Here is a 17,255-nt window from a genome sequence, read left to right as displayed (position 1 = left end):
TGGTACAGTTCACAAACACAACAATATTCTAAATAAAATGATCTGCACAACACTATTCTAAAAGTTCCCATCTGTGTTTTATCTGCCCTAACACCCTCACTTCACCCGTGTCACTTCCTGTGTCACCAGGACGACGAGCCGAGGGGAAAGAAGAAGAAAGGGAAGAAGAAGAAAGAGGAGGAGGTAGAGATAGATGTGGACGACCCTGAGGTCTGTCGCTTCACCTACCCCTTCCACGAGCTGATGGTGTGGGCCGTTCTCATGAAGCGCCAGAAGATGGCACTGTTTCTGTGGCAACGTGGGGAGGAGGCCATGGCCAAGGCTCTGGTGGCCTGTAAGCTATACACAGCCATGGCTAAAGAGTCATCTGAACTGGTGGACGATATCGCCCAGGACCTGGACAACAACTCCAAGTGAGTTCCTCTCTTATACTTCCTCCACTACTGAGATAGTGGTTCCTCTTGTGATCATCACAGACAGGCAGCTCATTGTCCCTGATGATTAAAACATTACACAATCCCTTAAACAGTTATACTTTTTTTTGCCTCTCCTACGGTCTCCTAATTTTCATGGTCCTTCAAGCCAGATACCCTGTGGTGATTATTTGATTTAACTAATAAGAGCAAATTCTTATTTACAATGACGGCATAGTTCAACCTATAGTTCCATACACCCTATTTCCCCATTGTGCTTAGTATAGCAAGCCAGATTAAGATCAGATTTTTCAGGCCATAAAGTCTTAGTAAAAGGAGATGACTTTCTCCACAGGGAGTTTGGCCAGCTGGCCTACGAGCTCCTGGACCAGTCCTATAAGCACGATGAACAGGTGGCCATGAAGCTGCTGACCTATGAGCTGACCAACTGGAGCAACTCTACCTGTCTGAAGCTGGCCGTGGCCGCCAAGCACAGAGACTTCATCGCCCACACCTGCAGTCAAATGCTGCTGACCGACATGTGGATGGGAAATCTGAGAATGGGGAAAAACCCCGGGCTTAAGGTAAATTAACGTTGAATTGGTAAACCTCCCTCCTTAGCTTGAAATACCACCACCAGCGTCACTGAATTGCTAGCTTTTCAATGCTGCAGCAGTAATAACTCGGTCCCTGGTTCTATTGGTTCCTATCAAGGTTTCTTCCATCCAGGGAGTTGTTCCTTAGCTGTCTTGTATCTGCTTTACTCTTTGCTGTAAAGCAGAAACAACCCCATGAGTTGAGAAACAGACTGACTTTCATGATCACATGGACAATACTCTTCATATCTATACGGTATGAGTTCTGCAGTTATACAGTTCTGCAGATCTGCTCTGCAAGCTCTTTGGGGTCTGGGCCAGGTTACTGTTAAGCACTTTGTGACGAGGGTTTTTGTCTTTCTAGGTGATTCTAGGCATCATATTCCCTCCATCAATTCTGCTGCTGGTGGACTTCAAAGGAGAAGACCAGTCCTGCACAGCTGACTCTGACGAAGGGAAAGACAAGGACGATGACGCCGGCAAGGTACAGAAGACTCTGGTTGACCAACATATCATAAAATGCTTGTCAGAGTGGTGAGATGTTCATCCACAAGACTCTGTTCCTTGAACTTATATTGACATTTTAGTCATTTAGCAGGCGCTCCAGAGTGACCTATAAGCAAAGTCACTACTAGTAAAAATTATTACTACTTGTAAAAACTGTTACTATGGGTCTCTGTTACACTGTTACTAGGGGCCTATTTGTTATACTGTTACCATTGGCCTATCTGTTACCCTGTTACTATCAACCTCTCTCTTACCCTGTTACTAGGGTCCTACCTGTTACCCTGTTACTAGGGGCCTACCTGTTACCCTGTTACTAGGGGCCTACCTGTTACCCTGTTACTATCGGCCTACCTGTTACCCTGTTACTATCGGCCTACCTGTTACCCTGTTACTATCGACCTACCTGTTACCCTGTTACTATCGACCTACCTGTTACCCTGTTACTAGGGGCCTATATGTTACACTGTTACTATGGGCCTAACATATAGGGCCCTAGTAACAGTGTAACAGATAAGTCGATATGTGAATTTGTTTGGCGCCGACAGAGATGGACGCCTCTCTTCGCGTTCTTAGGAAACTATGCAGTATTTTGTTTTTTTACGTATTATTTCTTATGCTGTTACCCCAGGAAATCTTAAGTCTTATTACATACAGCCGGGGGGAACTATTGGATATAAGAGCAACTTCAACTTACCAACATTACGACCAGGAATACGACTTTCCCGAAGCGGATCCTCTGTTTGGACCACCACCCAGGACAATGGATCGGATCCCAGCAGGCGACCCAAAACAACGGCGCTGCAGAAGGGGCAGACGGAGCGGTCTTCTGGTCAGGCTCTGTAGACGGGCACACCGCCCACCACTCCCGAGTATACTACTCGCCAATGTCCAGTCTCTTGACAACAATGTAGATGAAATTCGAGCAAGGGTTGCCTTCCAGGGAGACATCAGAGATTGTAACATTCTTTGTTTCACAGAAACATGGCTCACTCGGGATACGTTATCAGATTCGGTACAGCCACCTGGTTTCTTCACACATCGTGCCGACAGAAACAAACATCTCTCTGGTAAGAAGAAGGGCGGGACGGTGATAGCCTTATGATTAACGAGATGTGGTGTGATCATAACAACATACAGGAACGCAAGTCCTTTTGTTCACCTGACTTAGAATTCCTTACAATCAAATGCCGACCGCATTATCTACCAAGAGAATTCTCTTCGATTATAATCACAGCCGTGTATATCCCCCCCAAGCAGACACATCGACGGCCCTGAAAGAACTTCATTGGACTCTATGTAAACTGGAAACCACATATCCTGAGGCTGCATTTATTGTAGCTGGGGATTTTAACAAGGCTAATCTGAAAACAAGGCTCCCTAAATTTTATCAGCATATCGAATGCGCGACCCGGGCTGGCAACACCCTGGATTATTGCTACTCTAATTTCCGCGATACATACAAAGCCCTTCCTCGCCCTCCTTTCGGCAAATCTGACCATGACCCCATTTTGTTCCTCCCCGCCTATAGACAGAAACTAAAAAAAAGAAGCGCCCGTGCTCAGCTCTGATCAACACTGGTCCGACCAATCCGATTCCACGCTTCAAGATTGCTTCGATCAAGTGGATTGGGATATGTTCCAGATTGGCTCAGACAATAACATTGATGAATACGCTGATTCGGTGAGCAAGTTTATTACCAAGTGCATTGGTGATGTGGTACCCACGGTGACCATTAAAAACTTCAATAAAAATACTGGTACAAAAAAAACATTCCCCAACCAGAAACCGTGGATTGATGGCATCATTCGCGCAAAACTGAAAGTGCGTACCACTGCTTTTAATCATGGCAAGGTGACCGGAAACATAACCGAATACAAACAGTGTAGCTATACCCTCCGCAAGGCAATCAAACAAGCTAAGCGTCAGTATAGCGACAAAGTAGAGTCGCAATTCAACGGCCCAGACACGAGACATATGTGGCAGGGTCTACAGTCAATCACGGACTACAAAAACAAAACCAGCCCCGTCGCGGACAGAGATGCCTTGCTCCCAGACAAACTAAACAACTTCTTTGCTTGCTTTGAGGACAATACAGTGCCACTGACACGGCTCGCTACCAAAACCTGAGGGCTCTCCTTCACCGCAGCCAATGTGAGTAAAACATTTAATTGTGTTAACCCTCGCAAGGCTGCCGGCCCAGACGGCATCCCTAGCCGCATCCTAGCTGGCTGGTGTGTTTACAGACATATTCAATTAATCCCTATCCCAGTCTGCTGTTCCCACATGCTTCAAGAGGGCCACCATTGTTCCTGTTCCCAAGAAAGCTAAGGTAACTGAGCTAAACGACTATCGCCCCGTAGCACTCACTTCCGTCATCATGAAGTGCTTTGAGAAAGTAGTCAAGGATCATATCACCTCCACCCTACCTGACACCCTAGACCCACTCCAATTTGCTTACCGCCCCAATAGGTCGACAGACGACGCAATCGCAACCACACTGCACACCGCCCTAACCCATCTGGACAAGAGGAATACCTATGTAAGAATGCTGTTCATCAATTACAGCTCAGCATTTAACACCATAGTACCCTTCCAAACTCATCATTAAGCTCGAGACCCTGTGTCTCGACCCCGCCCTGTGCAACTGGGTCCTGGACTTTGACAGGCCGCCCCCAGGTGGTGAAGGTAGGAAACAACATCTCCACCCCGCTGATCCTCAACACTGGGGCCCCACAAGGGTGTGTTCTCAGCCCTCTCCTGTACTCCCTGTTCACCCATGGCCATGCACACCTCCAACTCAATCATCACGTTTGCAGACGACACTACAGTGGTGGGCTTGATTACCAACAACAACGAGACGGCCTACAGGGAGGAGGTGAGGGCCCTCGGAGTGTGGTGTCAGGAAAATAACCTTGCACTCAGTGTCAACAAAACAAAGGAGATGATCGTGGACTTCTGGAAACAGCAGAGGGAGCACACTCCTATTCACATCGACGGGACAGTAGTGGAGAAGGTGGAAAGTTAAGTTCCTCGACGTACACATCACGGACAAACTGAATTGGTCCACCCACACAGACAGCATGGTGAAGAAGGTGCAACAGCGCCTCTTCAACCTCAGGAGGCTGAAGAAATTTGGCTTGTCACCAAAAACACTCAAACTTTTACAGAGCATCCTGTCGGGCTGTATCACCGCCTGGTATGGCAACTGCTCCGCCCACAACCGTACGGCTTTCCAGATGGTAGTGAGGTCTGCACAACGCATCACCGGGGGCAAACTACCTGTCAACAACCACCCGAGCCACTGCCTGTTCACCCCGCTATCATCCAGAAGGCGAGGTCAGTACAGGTGCATCAAAACTGGGACCAAGAGACTGAAAAACAGCTTCTATCTCAAGGCCATCAGACTGTTAAACAGCCATCACTAACATTGGGTGGCTTCTGCCAACATACACACTCAATCTCTAGCCACTTTAGTAATTAAATAATTGGATGTAATAAAGTTCTCTAGTCACTTAAACAATGCCACTTTATATAATGTTTACATACCCTACATTACTCATCTCATATGTATACACTGTACTGTATACCATCTACTGCATCTTGCCTATGCCGTTCCATGTATTTATGTGTACATATTCTTAATCATTCCTTTACACTTGTGTGTATAAGGTAGTTGTTGTGAAATTGTTAGATTACTTGTTACATATTACTGCACGGTCGGAACTAGAACCACAAGCATTTCGCTACACTCGCATTAACATCAGCTAACCATGTGTATGCGACCAATAAAATTTGATTTGATAGTAACAGGGTAACAGGTAGGCCCTTAGTAACAGGGTAACAGGTAGGCCCTTAGTAACAGGGTAACAGGTAGGCCCTTAGTAACAGGGTAACAGGTAGGCCCTTAGTAACAGGGTAACAGGTAGGCCCTTAGTAACAGGGTAACAGGTAGGCCCTTAGTAACAGGGTAACAGGTAGGCCCTTAGTAACAGGGTAACAGGTAGGCCCTTAGTAACAGGGTAACAGGTAGGCCCTTAGTAACAGGGTAACAGGTAGGCCCTTAGTAACAGGGTAACAGGTAGGCCCTTAGTAACAGGGTAACAGGTAGGCCGATAATAATAGGGGAACTGATAGGCCACCAAATAACAGTTTATCAGTTAAACTGTTATTCGAGGCCTAACAGATAGGCTGATAGTAACAGGCTAATGGATAGGCCCATAGTAACAGTGTAACATATAGGCCCCTAGTAACAGTGTAACAGATATGTTGATAGTAACAGGTAGGCCCTTAGTAACAGGGTAACAGGTAGGCCTTAGTAACAGGGTAACAGATAGGCCCCTAGTACCAGTAAGTCCTGGTGTTATTTTGTATTGATTGGTTGATTGATCAAATTATTGTTTCAGGATGACGTTGTGTCAAGGAAGGGAGACGAAGAGGAGGGCAGCAGTAATGTCCGGAGGAAGCCTATTGGACGGAGGATCTATGAGTTCTATGATGCCCCGTTCACCAAGTTCTGGTTCAACACCGTAAGTATCACTACAGTAATAAAATACTAAACAGACCTACCTGATCCTAATGGAATACTGAACAGGTCTCCTACCTGGGCTACCTGATGTCTAGCACTATGTTGTGTATCTATTTCTCTGTTAGATCTCCTACCTGGGCTACCTGATGCTGTATAACTACATAATCCTGGTGAAGATGGAGCGATGGCCGTCCATCCAGGAGTGGACCGTCATCGCCTACATCCTAACGCTCGGCTTCGAGAAAGTCAGACAGGTAAATTAGTAACAAGTTTAAGTTCAACGTCAAGTTCAACTAAGCTTGGGGAATTCATTCTCAGCTGAAAATAAAATATTCCCAACAATATTGCATCTATAGTGCACTATGTAGCATCTTACCTCCTATATAAACACATTATAGGTAATAGGCTATTTCAGATGCAGCTGTACTGTATGTGAGCATTGAGTGATGCTTTGTACTTCCTTCACAGACCCCGATGTCAGACAGAGTGTAGTGTACATCAAGATGCTTCGCTACAGAAATAGGACATCCTACCCCATGCTCGGTTCTGGCTCGGACAAGGCTTACTTACTAACTTTGACCTTAACCCATAGATCCTGATGTCAGAGCCTGGGTTACTAACTTTGACCTTGACCCATAGATCCTGACGTCAGAGCTGGGATTACTAACTTTGACCTTGACCCAAAGGTCCTGTGTCAGAGCTGGGATTACTAACTTTGACCTTGACCCATAGATCCTGACGTCAGAGCTGGGATTACTAACTTTGACCTTGATCCATAGATCCTAATGTCAGAGCCTGGGTTACTAACTTTGACCTTGACCCATAGATCCTAATGTCAGAGCCTGGGAAGCTGAAGCAGAAGATCAACGTATGGCTGCAAGAGGTCTGGAACATCACTGACCTGGCAGCCATCTCCACCTTCCTGGTTGGCCTTCTGCTGAGGCTGCAGAACGAACCCCTCCTGGGCATAGGACGTGTAATCTACTGCATAGACATCATCTTCTGGTACATCAGGGTGCTCGACATCTTCGGGGTCAACAAGTACCTGGGACCCTATGTCATGATGATTGGGAAAATGGTAACTTCGTTGATTGATTGATTTTTGTTTGATAATTCAAAGTTAGTAGGCTGCTCCAGAGACAACATATCATACATTAAATATTATAGAGGATAAATCCACAATAAATCCTGAAGGATTATTACTATGGTGGTTCTATAACTTCATTCAGCTGCTTTCTCCTCATCGTTCATCACTAATATTCCCCAATCAAAAAGTATCGCGTAATACAGCATAGGTTACAGGGGGTTAGCCCACCATACAGAAGATACTCAGTCTGCTTGTCTTGAGGCCTTCTACCTCTGAAGATACCAGAGGAGGAAGGGGAGGACAGTATTACTCCAAATGTTTTATTTATGTATTTATTTCACCTTTATTTAACCAGGTAGGCAAGTTGAGAACAAGTTCTCATTTACAATTGCGACCTGGCCAAGATAAAGCAAAGCAGTTCGACACATACAAAAACAGAGTTACACATGGAGTAAAACAAATATACAGTCAATAAATAATACAGTAGAAAAATAAGTCTATATACAAATGTGAGCAAATGAGGTGAGATAAGGGAGGTAAAGGCAAAAAATGCCATGGTGGCGAAGTAAATACAATATAGCAAGTAAAACACTGGAATGGTAGAAGAATGGAAATAATGGCATCCCATTGGCTTAATTACAAATAATTTATTCCGGATGACTGACATTCTATGTTCCATATTATAATGATTAACATGCTGTGTTCCGTGTTCTATATTAGAATGGTTAATATGTTGTGTTCTATGTTCTATATTAGAATTATTAACATGCCCTGCTCTATGTTCTATATTAGAATGACTGACATGCTGTGTTCCGTGTTCTATATTAGAATGGTTAATATGTTGTGTTCTATGTTCTGCAGATGATCGACATGCTGTACTTCGTGATAATCATGTTGGTGGTGTTGATGAGTTTCGGGGTGTCGCGGCAGGCCATCTTGCACCCTGATGAGGAGCCAACATGGCGTTTGGCCAGGAACATCTTCTACATGCCCTACTGGATGATCTATGGAGAGGTGTTTGCTGACTCGATCGACCGTAAGACTCAGATTTATAGTAAGATTCTGTTTCCTGTTTCACGGGCGGATGATCAGTCCTGTTTGTCCATGTTTTGATCTGTCCTATATTTATCCATAATGTGTCTTTGACTTCACCTGGTCTCCCAGCAGCACAGGACAGTCTTTGACTTCACGTGCACCTGGTCTTGACCATGACAGAAGTATGATGTTGTCTTTGTATTCATGCCTTTTCATTTTTATTTTTGGAACTGCTTCAAGTCTATGCAATGGAAATCAACCGTGAGTATTCTTCAGTAAGTTTTATATTTTCAAAGTGGCAATGTGGAGAGTGTTATTTTGAATACTAAAGCAGTCTTGTTCTTCTTCCGCTAACCCCCCAGCGCCGTGTGGTGAGAACCTGTATGATGAGGATGGTAAGAAGTTGCCTCCGTGTATCCCTGGAGCCTGGCTGACCCCGGCCATCATGGCCTGTTATCTACTGGTGGCCAACATCCTGCTGGTCAACCTGTTGATCGCTGTCTTCAAGTAAGTTGACAAAAACAGGAACATTTTTACATTGTCATGTTGACAACTAGTCTCTTGTGACAGAGCTAGCTAGCTGGCGCAGGCAATATTTGAATCTGGGTTCCGAGATTAGTACAAAAGTTGAACACAAGTTATTAGTACTTACTGTGTCTGGCCTCAGGGATGTAGGCTTGTTTCTTCCATGAAAGCAACAGCAGAAACTCACGCCCTACAGATAACTTCGTCTTTAGGAAACTCTCATGAGATGGCCACAACTACACCACACCTACAGATAACTTTGTCTTTAGAAAACTCATGAGATTGCCACATATACACCTATCTTTGTTTGGAGGAGGTTAGTTGGTTAGCTAGTCAACCCAGTCAAAACTCTTCTCTGTCCTGGCACCCAAATGGTGGAACCTGCTTCCCTTGGTGCTAGAACAGCAGAGTCCCTAGTCTGGCTGACACCAGTCTTTCTCACTTGAGAGTCTGGAAAGGCTGCTTTGATGTGTTGGCATGAAGCATCGATATTGAAGGGGCTGTGGCCTCAGACTTCAAGGCTACACCCTACGCTGGTTGGATAGCCCCGTTTTGAATTTAATGAATCATGATCTATTATTTTACATAGGACCGCCCCAGCCCTTCCAGTCAGCCCTTCCGGGATAAGCAAACACACAGTAGCTTGCTAGCTAAAGCAAACCTTCTAAGTTTGGACATCGTTTGTTGCTAAGGCCATGAATAGGGTGCATAAATCATCATTTTCAAAACGTTATAAAAAGCTGTCTACACTAAAACGAGTGACATTAGACAACTGCAACCTGTTAAACGTTACCGTCCTTTGACTAGCAAGTAGGAACCAATGTTAGCTAGCATAGCTAATGTTAGCTAGCATTGTTAAGCCCATAGAAAGCCAGCCAGCTAATAACTTTAGCTTGCTTGGTAACAACTGAAATTGGCTAGCTAATAAAATGTATGTTTTAGTTATAAATGAACTAGTTAGCTAATTATAGATTGCACATTTCCTTACTGCACTGAAGTTACACATTTTCCTCCTTGGATGTCCTCTGTTTAAATAGTAGGGCAATGACGTGAATTACCCATGCATTCTAGCTAACTACTGACACTTTGGTTTTGTGAATGTTTGTCTAATAAAGACACGAATAATAATAAAATATAAAGTTAATTAAATCTTCACCTTTTTAAAGGTCTCACTCACATCGGCTACAAAGAGGGTGATCACACAGTCATCCGGAATAGCAGGTGCTCTCACTCATGGTTCAGTGTTGCTTCACTGTTTCCTTAAAGTGAGTATAGAAGGCATTTAGCTTGTTTGGTAAGCTCGTGTCACTGGGAAGCCTGTGGCTGGGATTCCCCTTGTAATACGTGATAGTTTGCAAGCCCTGCCACATCCGCAAGCGTCTGAGCCGGTGTAGTAGGATTCGATCTTGGTGCTGTATTGACGCTCTGATACTTTGGTTTTTGTTTCTTCCATATTGAGCGAGTCACTGGTACTTCCTGCTTTAGTTTTTGCTTGTAAGCAGGAATCAGGAGGAGGCAGTTATGGTCAGATTTGCCAAATGGAGGGCGAGGGAGAGCTTTGTATGCGTCTCTGTGTGTGGAGTAAAGGGGATCTAGAGTTTTTGCACCTCTTGTTGCACAGAGTTCGAAGGGAGTGGGGGAATCCTTTATAGAGACACAGATACAACAATGCGGCCGGCGTCTCAGCAGCCCTCTTCTCATTCGAGTTCTGTGGCTCTGGCATCGCAATCAGCTTCGAGACATGATAGGGAGTTCGATGGTGAGGCATATCTGTACCTGGGGCAAAGACTTTGTGTTTTCCTCTGGCAAAGGTTCAGGATATCACCAGGCTGCTTCCCGAAGCTATGAGTCATTCACCGGGGGCTGATACTGTCATGGTTTACGTTGGGTCAAAGTTCAGGATATCACCAGGTTGCTTCCTGAGGCTGTGCATCAGTCACTGGGGGCTGATACTGTCATGGTTCATGTGGGGTCAAAATACATTATGAAGGGCAGCTCAGAACAACTGAAGATGGATTTTAAAGAATTGATTGGGTCACTACTTGACACCAACAAACGCCCCATAATATCTGGCTCTCTGCTCTCCCTAAATCGTGGCATTGAACGGTTCAGCATACTTTCAGCCCTCCATAACCGGTTACGAGACGATTGCAGCTTTGTGGGTTTAACATTTATTGACAATTTTGATACCTTCTGGAAACAAAGCTCGTATTATATGGAGGATGGGATCCACCCAAATCATGTGGGTTCCTGGATCCTTTCATAGCATTATAAGGCTGTGTTGAGACAATGACGTATCAATGACCCAAGCCCAGCTCAGCTAATCCCTACCATTGTGGCGCTGTGTTGTCATAATGCTTCAGCAAATGTGCATTATGCCAGGGGCGTTGGAAGAGAATGAAGCTGCCCTTCATAATGCATTTCGACCCAACATGAATCATGACAGTATCAGCCCCTGGTGACTGACTCACAACCTCGGAAAGCAACCTGGTGATATCTTGAAATTTTGCCCCAGCAAAACAAAGTTTATGCCCCAGATACAGATATATGCCTCACCAACTCCCTATCACAATTGCCAGAATGAACCGTCTTCTGCCTTGTCTTGAAGCAAGGCCAGTGCAATAGAACTCACCTGAGAAAAGGGCTGCTGAGACGTCGGCAGTGTGCAGGCCACAACAGCCAAGGGGACAGAGCTCTGATCCAGAAAGCACGGCCCAGCAGTGTGCAGGCCACAACAGCCAAGGGGACAGAGCTATGAGTCAGAGAGCACACCCCAGAGGAGGGGGGCCGCAGTGGTCCAGGCTGTGCCCAGGCAGTTGATTGACTAGGACAAGGCAAGGTAGCTGGAGAGGCATCCTCAGCCATGGAGGGAACATCTAAGCCCCAGTAGAAGACAGCTGGTACAGGGGCTCAAAGTGATTTGAAAGTCTTAAGTCCGGATGCGGGTGAAGAACGCAGGCACGCCAAGAAAGATTTTTCTCCCTCTTTCTGGTTCCGACACTCATCCATTTACGCTCACCTGGAGTCGATCAATGAGCAGCCATTTTCTGGTTCAAGCTATTAGAGGGGTGCAGTTGTGTAAATTGATCCTAGTCCAGGAAGGTCCCATTATTATTTTTTATTTTCTTCATGAAGAGAAATAATCCTTTCTTTAGCTGCATCAAGTTGAATACATACCTACAGCTCCTTCAGAAAGTATTCACATCCCTTGACTTTTTCCACATTTTGTTATGTTACAGCCTTAATCTAAAATGTAGATTTTGTGTCACTGATCTACATACAAGAGCTAAATGCCTTTTATGCTCGCTTCGAGGCAAGCAATACTGAAGTGTGCATGAGAGCACCAGCTGTTCTGGTTGACTGTAATAATGCTCTCGGTAGCCAATGTGAGCAAAACTTTTAAACAGGTCAACAATCACAAAGCCGCTGGGCCAGACGGATTACCAGGACGTGTGCTCAAAGCTTGCGCAGACCAACTGTCAAGTGTCTTCAATGACATTTTCAAACTCTCCCTGACCGAGTCTGTAATGCCTATATGTATTAAGCAGACCACCATAAGTTACCTTCGCTTCCTTGGGCACAGGGACTGTCTAAATGATTACCAAGCCGTGGCACTCACATCGTTAGCCATGAAGTGCTTTGAAAGGCTGGGCATGGCTCACATCAACAGCTACAGACCTATATCCATCCTACCTTGCCTTTCTAAGGTCTTCGAGAGCCAAGTTAACAAAACAGATTACTGACCATTTCGAATCCCACCATACCTTCTCCGCTTCGCAATCTGGTTTCAGAGCTGGTCATGGGTGCACCTCTGCCACGCTAAAGGTCCTAAACGATATCACAACCGCCATCGATAAAAGACAATACTGTGCAGCCGTATTCATTGACCTGGCCAAGGCTTTCGACTCTGTCAATCACCACATTCTTATTGGCAGACAACAGCCTTGGTTTCTCAAATGATTGCCTCGCCTGGTTCACCACCTACTTCTCTGATAGAGTTCAGTGTGTCAAATCGGAGAGCCTGTTGTCCGGACCTCTGGCAGTCTCTATGGGGGTGCCACAGTGTTCAATTCACAGGCCAACTCTCTTCTCTGTATATATCAATGATGTCGCTCTTGCTGCTGGTGTTTCTCTGATCCACCTCTACGCAGGCGACACCATTCTGTATACATCTGGCCCTTCTTTGGACACTGTTAACTAACCTCCAGACGAGCTTCAATGCCAAACAACTCTCCTTCCGTGGCCTCCAACTACTCTTAAATGCAAGTAAAACTAAATGCATGCTCTTCAACCGATCGCTGCCTGCAGCTGCCCGTCCGTCCAGAATTACTACTCTGGACGTTTCTGACTTAGAATATGTGGACAACTACAAATACCTAGGTTTCTGGTTAGACTGTAAACTCTCCTTCCAGACTCACATTAAGCATCTCCAATCCAAAATTAAGTCTAGAATCGGCTTCCTATTTTGCAACAAAGCATCCTTCACTCATGCTGCCAAACATACCATCGCAAAATTGACGATTCTACCGAACCTCAACTTCGGTGATGTCATTTACAAAATAGCCTCAAACACTCTACTCAACAAATTGGATGCAGTCTATCACAGTGCCATCTGTTTTGTCACCAAAGCACCATATACTACCCACCACTGCGACCTGCACGCCATCGTTGGCTGGCCCTCACTTCATACTCGTCACCAAACCCACTGGCTCCAGGTCACCTACAAGTCTTTGCTAGGTAAATCCCCACCTTATCTCAGCTCACTGGTCACCATAGCAGCACCCACCCATAGCCCACACTCCAGCAGGTATATCTTACTGGTCACCCCCAAAGCCAATTCCTCCTTTGGCCACCTTTCCTTCCAGTTCTCTGCTGCCAATGACTGGAACTAACTGCAAAAATCACTGAAGCTGGAGACTCATATATCCCTCACTAGCTTTAAGCACCAGCTGTCAGAGCAGCTCAGATCGCTGCACCTGTACATAGCCCATCCAACTACCTCATCCCCATAGTGTATTTATTTATTTATCTTGTGTCTTTGCACCCCAGTATCTCTACTTGCACATTCATCTTCTGCACATCTACCATTCCAGTGTTTATTTGCTATATTGTAATTACTTTGCCACCATGGCCTATTTATTTCCTTACCTCCCTAATCTTACCTCATTTGCACATACTGTATGTTTGTTTATTCCATGTGTAACTCTGTGTTGTTGTATGTGTCAAACTGCTTTGCTTCATCTTGGCCAGGTCGCAGTTGTAGATGAGAACTTGTTCTCAACTAGCCTACCTGGTGAAATAAATATATTTTTAAAATCCTCCCTGACTACCTAGACCCACTCCAATTCGCATACCTCCCCAACAGATCCACAGATGACGCAATCTCAATCGCACTCCACACTGCCCTCTCTCACCTGGAAAAAAGGAACACCTATGTGAGAATGCTGTTCATTCACTACAGCTCAGCGTTCAACACCATAGTGCCCATGAAGCTCATCACTAAGCTAAGGACTCTGGGACTTAACACCTCCCTCTGCAACTTGATCCTGGACTTCCTGACGGGCTGCCCCCAGGTGGTAAGAGTAGGCAACAACACGTCTGCCACGCTGATCCTCAACACTGAGGCCCCTCAGGGGTGTGTACTTGGTCCACTCCTGTATTCCCTGTTCACCCACAACTAAATGGCCAAACACGACTCCAACACCATCATTACGTTTGCCGATGACAATAGTGGTATGCCTGATCACCGACAACGATGAGACAGCCTATAGGAAGGTCAGAGAACTGTCAGTGTGGTGCCAGGACAACACCCTCTCCCTCAATGTGAGCAAGACTAAGGAGCTGATCGTGGACTACAGGAATAGGTGGGCCAAACAGGCCCCCATTAAGATCGACGGGGCTGTAGTGGAGCGGGTTGGGAGTTTCCAGTTCCTTGGTGTCCACATCACCACCAAACTATCATGGTCCAAACATACCAAGACAGTCGTGAAGAGGGCACGACAAAACCTTTTCACCCCTCAGGAGACTAAACAGATTTGACATGGGTCCCCAGATCCTCAAAAGGTTCTACAGCTGCACCATCGAGCACATCCTGACCGGTTGCATCACCGCCTGGTATGGCAACTGCACGGCATCTGACCGTAAGGCGCTACAGAGGGTAGTGTGAATGGCCCAGTACATCACTGGGGCCAAGCTTCCTGCCATCCAGGGCCTATATACACTGCTCAAAAAAATAAAGGGAACACTTAACCTCTTACATCTAGACGTTCCGCTAGCGGAACACCTGCTCCAATATCCAATGACAGGCGTGGCGCGAATTACAAATTCCTCAAAAATACAAAAACTTCAATTTTTCAAACATATAACTATTTCACAGCATTTTAAAGACAAGACTCTCCTTTATCTAACCACACTGTCCGATTTCAAAAAGGCTTTACAGCGAAAGCAAAACATTAGATTATGTCAGCAGAGTACCAAGCCAGAAATAATCAGACACCCATTTTTCAAGCTAGCATATAATGTCACAAAAACCCAGAAATCAGCTAAATGCAGCACTAACCTTTGATGATCTTCATCAGATGACACACCTAGGACATTATGTTATACAATACATGCATGTTTTGTTCAATCAAGTTCATATTTATATCAAAAAACAGCTTTTTACATTAGCATGTGACGTTCAGAACTAGCCTTCCCCCCGCAAACTTCCGGGGAATTTGCTAACAATTTACTAAATTACTCACGATAAACGTTCACAAAAAGCATAACAATTAATATAAAAATTATAGATACAGAACTCCTCTATGCACTCGATATGTCCGATTTTAAAATAGCTTTTTGGTGAAAGCACATTTTGCAATATTCTAAGTACATAGCCCTGCCATCACGGGCTAGCTATTTAGACACCCGGCAAGTTTAGCACTCACCAATATCAGATTTACTATTATAAAAGTTTGATTACCTTTTGTTGTCTTCGTCAGAATGCACTCCCAGGACTGCTACTTCAATAACAAATGTTGGTTTGGTCCAAAATAATCCATCGTTATATCCGAATAGCGGCGTTTTGTTCGTGCGTCCCAGACACTATCCGAAATGGTAAATCAGGGTCGTGCGCATGGCGCAATTCGTGACAAAAAAAATCTAAATATTCCATTACCGTGCTTCGAAGCATGTCAACCGCCGTTTAAAATCCATTTTTATGCAATTTTTCTCGTAAAAAAAGCGTTAATATTCCGACCAGGAATGTCCATTTAGCTAAACAGAGGAAAGAAAACAAAGCTTTCGGTCGACGCGGGCACGAGCCTGAGTCTCACAGTACTGTAACCAGCCACTACCCAAACGCGCTACTTTGTTTCAGCCAGAGCCTGCAAAGCCACGATTCAGCGTTTTGCCGCCTTCTGAGAGCCTATGGCAGCCGTAGGAAGTGTCACGGGACAGCTAAGATCCTCACTCTTCAATAAACAGAGACAAGAAGAATGACACCTTGTCAGACAGGCCACTTCCTGCATGAAATCTTATCAGGTTTTTGCCTGCCATATGAGTTCTGTTATAATCACAGACACCATTCAAACAGTTTTAGAAACGTTAGGGTGTTTTCTATCCAAAGCCAATAATTATATGCATATTCTAGTTACTGGGCAGGAGTAGTAACCAGATTAAATCGGGTACGTTTTTTATCCAGCCGTGAATTGCAATTAATTGCAAAGTCCCTCTTTGCCATGCAAATGAACTGAATCCCCAAAAAACATTTCCACTGCATTTCAGCCCTGCCACAAAAGGACCAGCTGACATGTCAGTGATTCTCTCGTTAACATAGGTGTGAGTGTTGATGAGGACAAGGCTGGAGATCACTCTGTCATGCTGATTGAGTTCAAATAACAGACTGGAAGCTTCAAAAGGAGGGTGGTGCTTGGAATCATTGTTCTTCCTCTGTCAATCATGGTTACCTGCAAGGAAACATGTGCCGTAATCATTGCTTTGCACAAAAAGGGCTTCACAGGCAAGGATATTGCTGTCAGTAAGATTGCAACTAAAATCAACCATTTGTCGGATCATCAAGAACTTCAAGGAAAGCAGTTCAATTGTTGTGAAGAAGGCTTCAGGGCGCCCAAGAAAGTCCAGCAAGCGCCAGGACCGTCTCCTAAAGTTGGTTCAGCTGCGGGATCGGGGCACCACCAGTACAGAGCTTGCTCAGGAATGGCAGCAGGCAGGTGTGAGTGCATCTGCACGACAGTGAGGCGAAGACTTTTGGACGATGGGCTGGTGTCAAGGGCAGCAAAGAAGCCACTTCTCTCCAGGAAAAACATCAGGGACAGATTGATATTCTGCAAAAGGTACAGGGATTGGACTGCTGAGAACTGAGGTAAAGTCCTTTTCTCTGATGAATCCCCTTTCCGATTGTTTGGGGCATCCGGAAAAAAGCTTGTCTGGAGAAGACAAGGTGAGCGCTACCATCAGTCCTGTGTCATGCCAACAGTAAAGCATCCTGAGACCATTCATGTGTGGGGTTGCTTCTCAGCCAAGGGAGTGGGCTCACTCACAATTTTGCCTAAGAACACAGCCATGAA

The 17,255-nt window shown here is 45.2% G+C and overlaps 1 protein-coding gene across 1 annotated transcript in view; it reads left to right on the top strand.

The window, feature by feature from the left end:
- LOC106561862 (transient receptor potential cation channel subfamily M member 1) overlaps nt 1–17,255 on the top strand; it is a 116,193-nt gene that overhangs the window by 71,005 nt on the left and 27,933 nt on the right. Inside the window, exons 16-24 of the mRNA XM_082956655.1 lie at nt 130–413; nt 769–997; nt 1,374–1,508; nt 5,920–6,042; nt 6,167–6,295; nt 6,868–7,119; nt 7,990–8,182; nt 8,404–8,424; nt 8,526–8,670. Coding sequence (XP_082812781.1) covers nt 130–413; nt 769–997; nt 1,374–1,508; nt 5,920–6,042; nt 6,167–6,295; nt 6,868–7,119; nt 7,990–8,182; nt 8,404–8,424; nt 8,526–8,670 — 1,511 coding nt within the window. The remainder of the gene's footprint in view (nt 1–129; nt 414–768; nt 998–1,373; nt 1,509–5,919; nt 6,043–6,166; nt 6,296–6,867; nt 7,120–7,989; nt 8,183–8,403; nt 8,425–8,525; nt 8,671–17,255) is intronic.

The sequence above is a fragment of the Salmo salar genome, chromosome 10 (assembly GCF_965601325.2).
Source record: "Salmo salar chromosome 10, fSalSal1, whole genome shotgun sequence".
NCBI classification, from domain to species: domain Eukaryota; kingdom Metazoa; phylum Chordata; class Actinopteri; order Salmoniformes; family Salmonidae; genus Salmo; species Salmo salar.
Note: the sequence above shows the minus strand (reverse complement) of the source record. Positions and strands in the feature narration are given on the sequence as shown.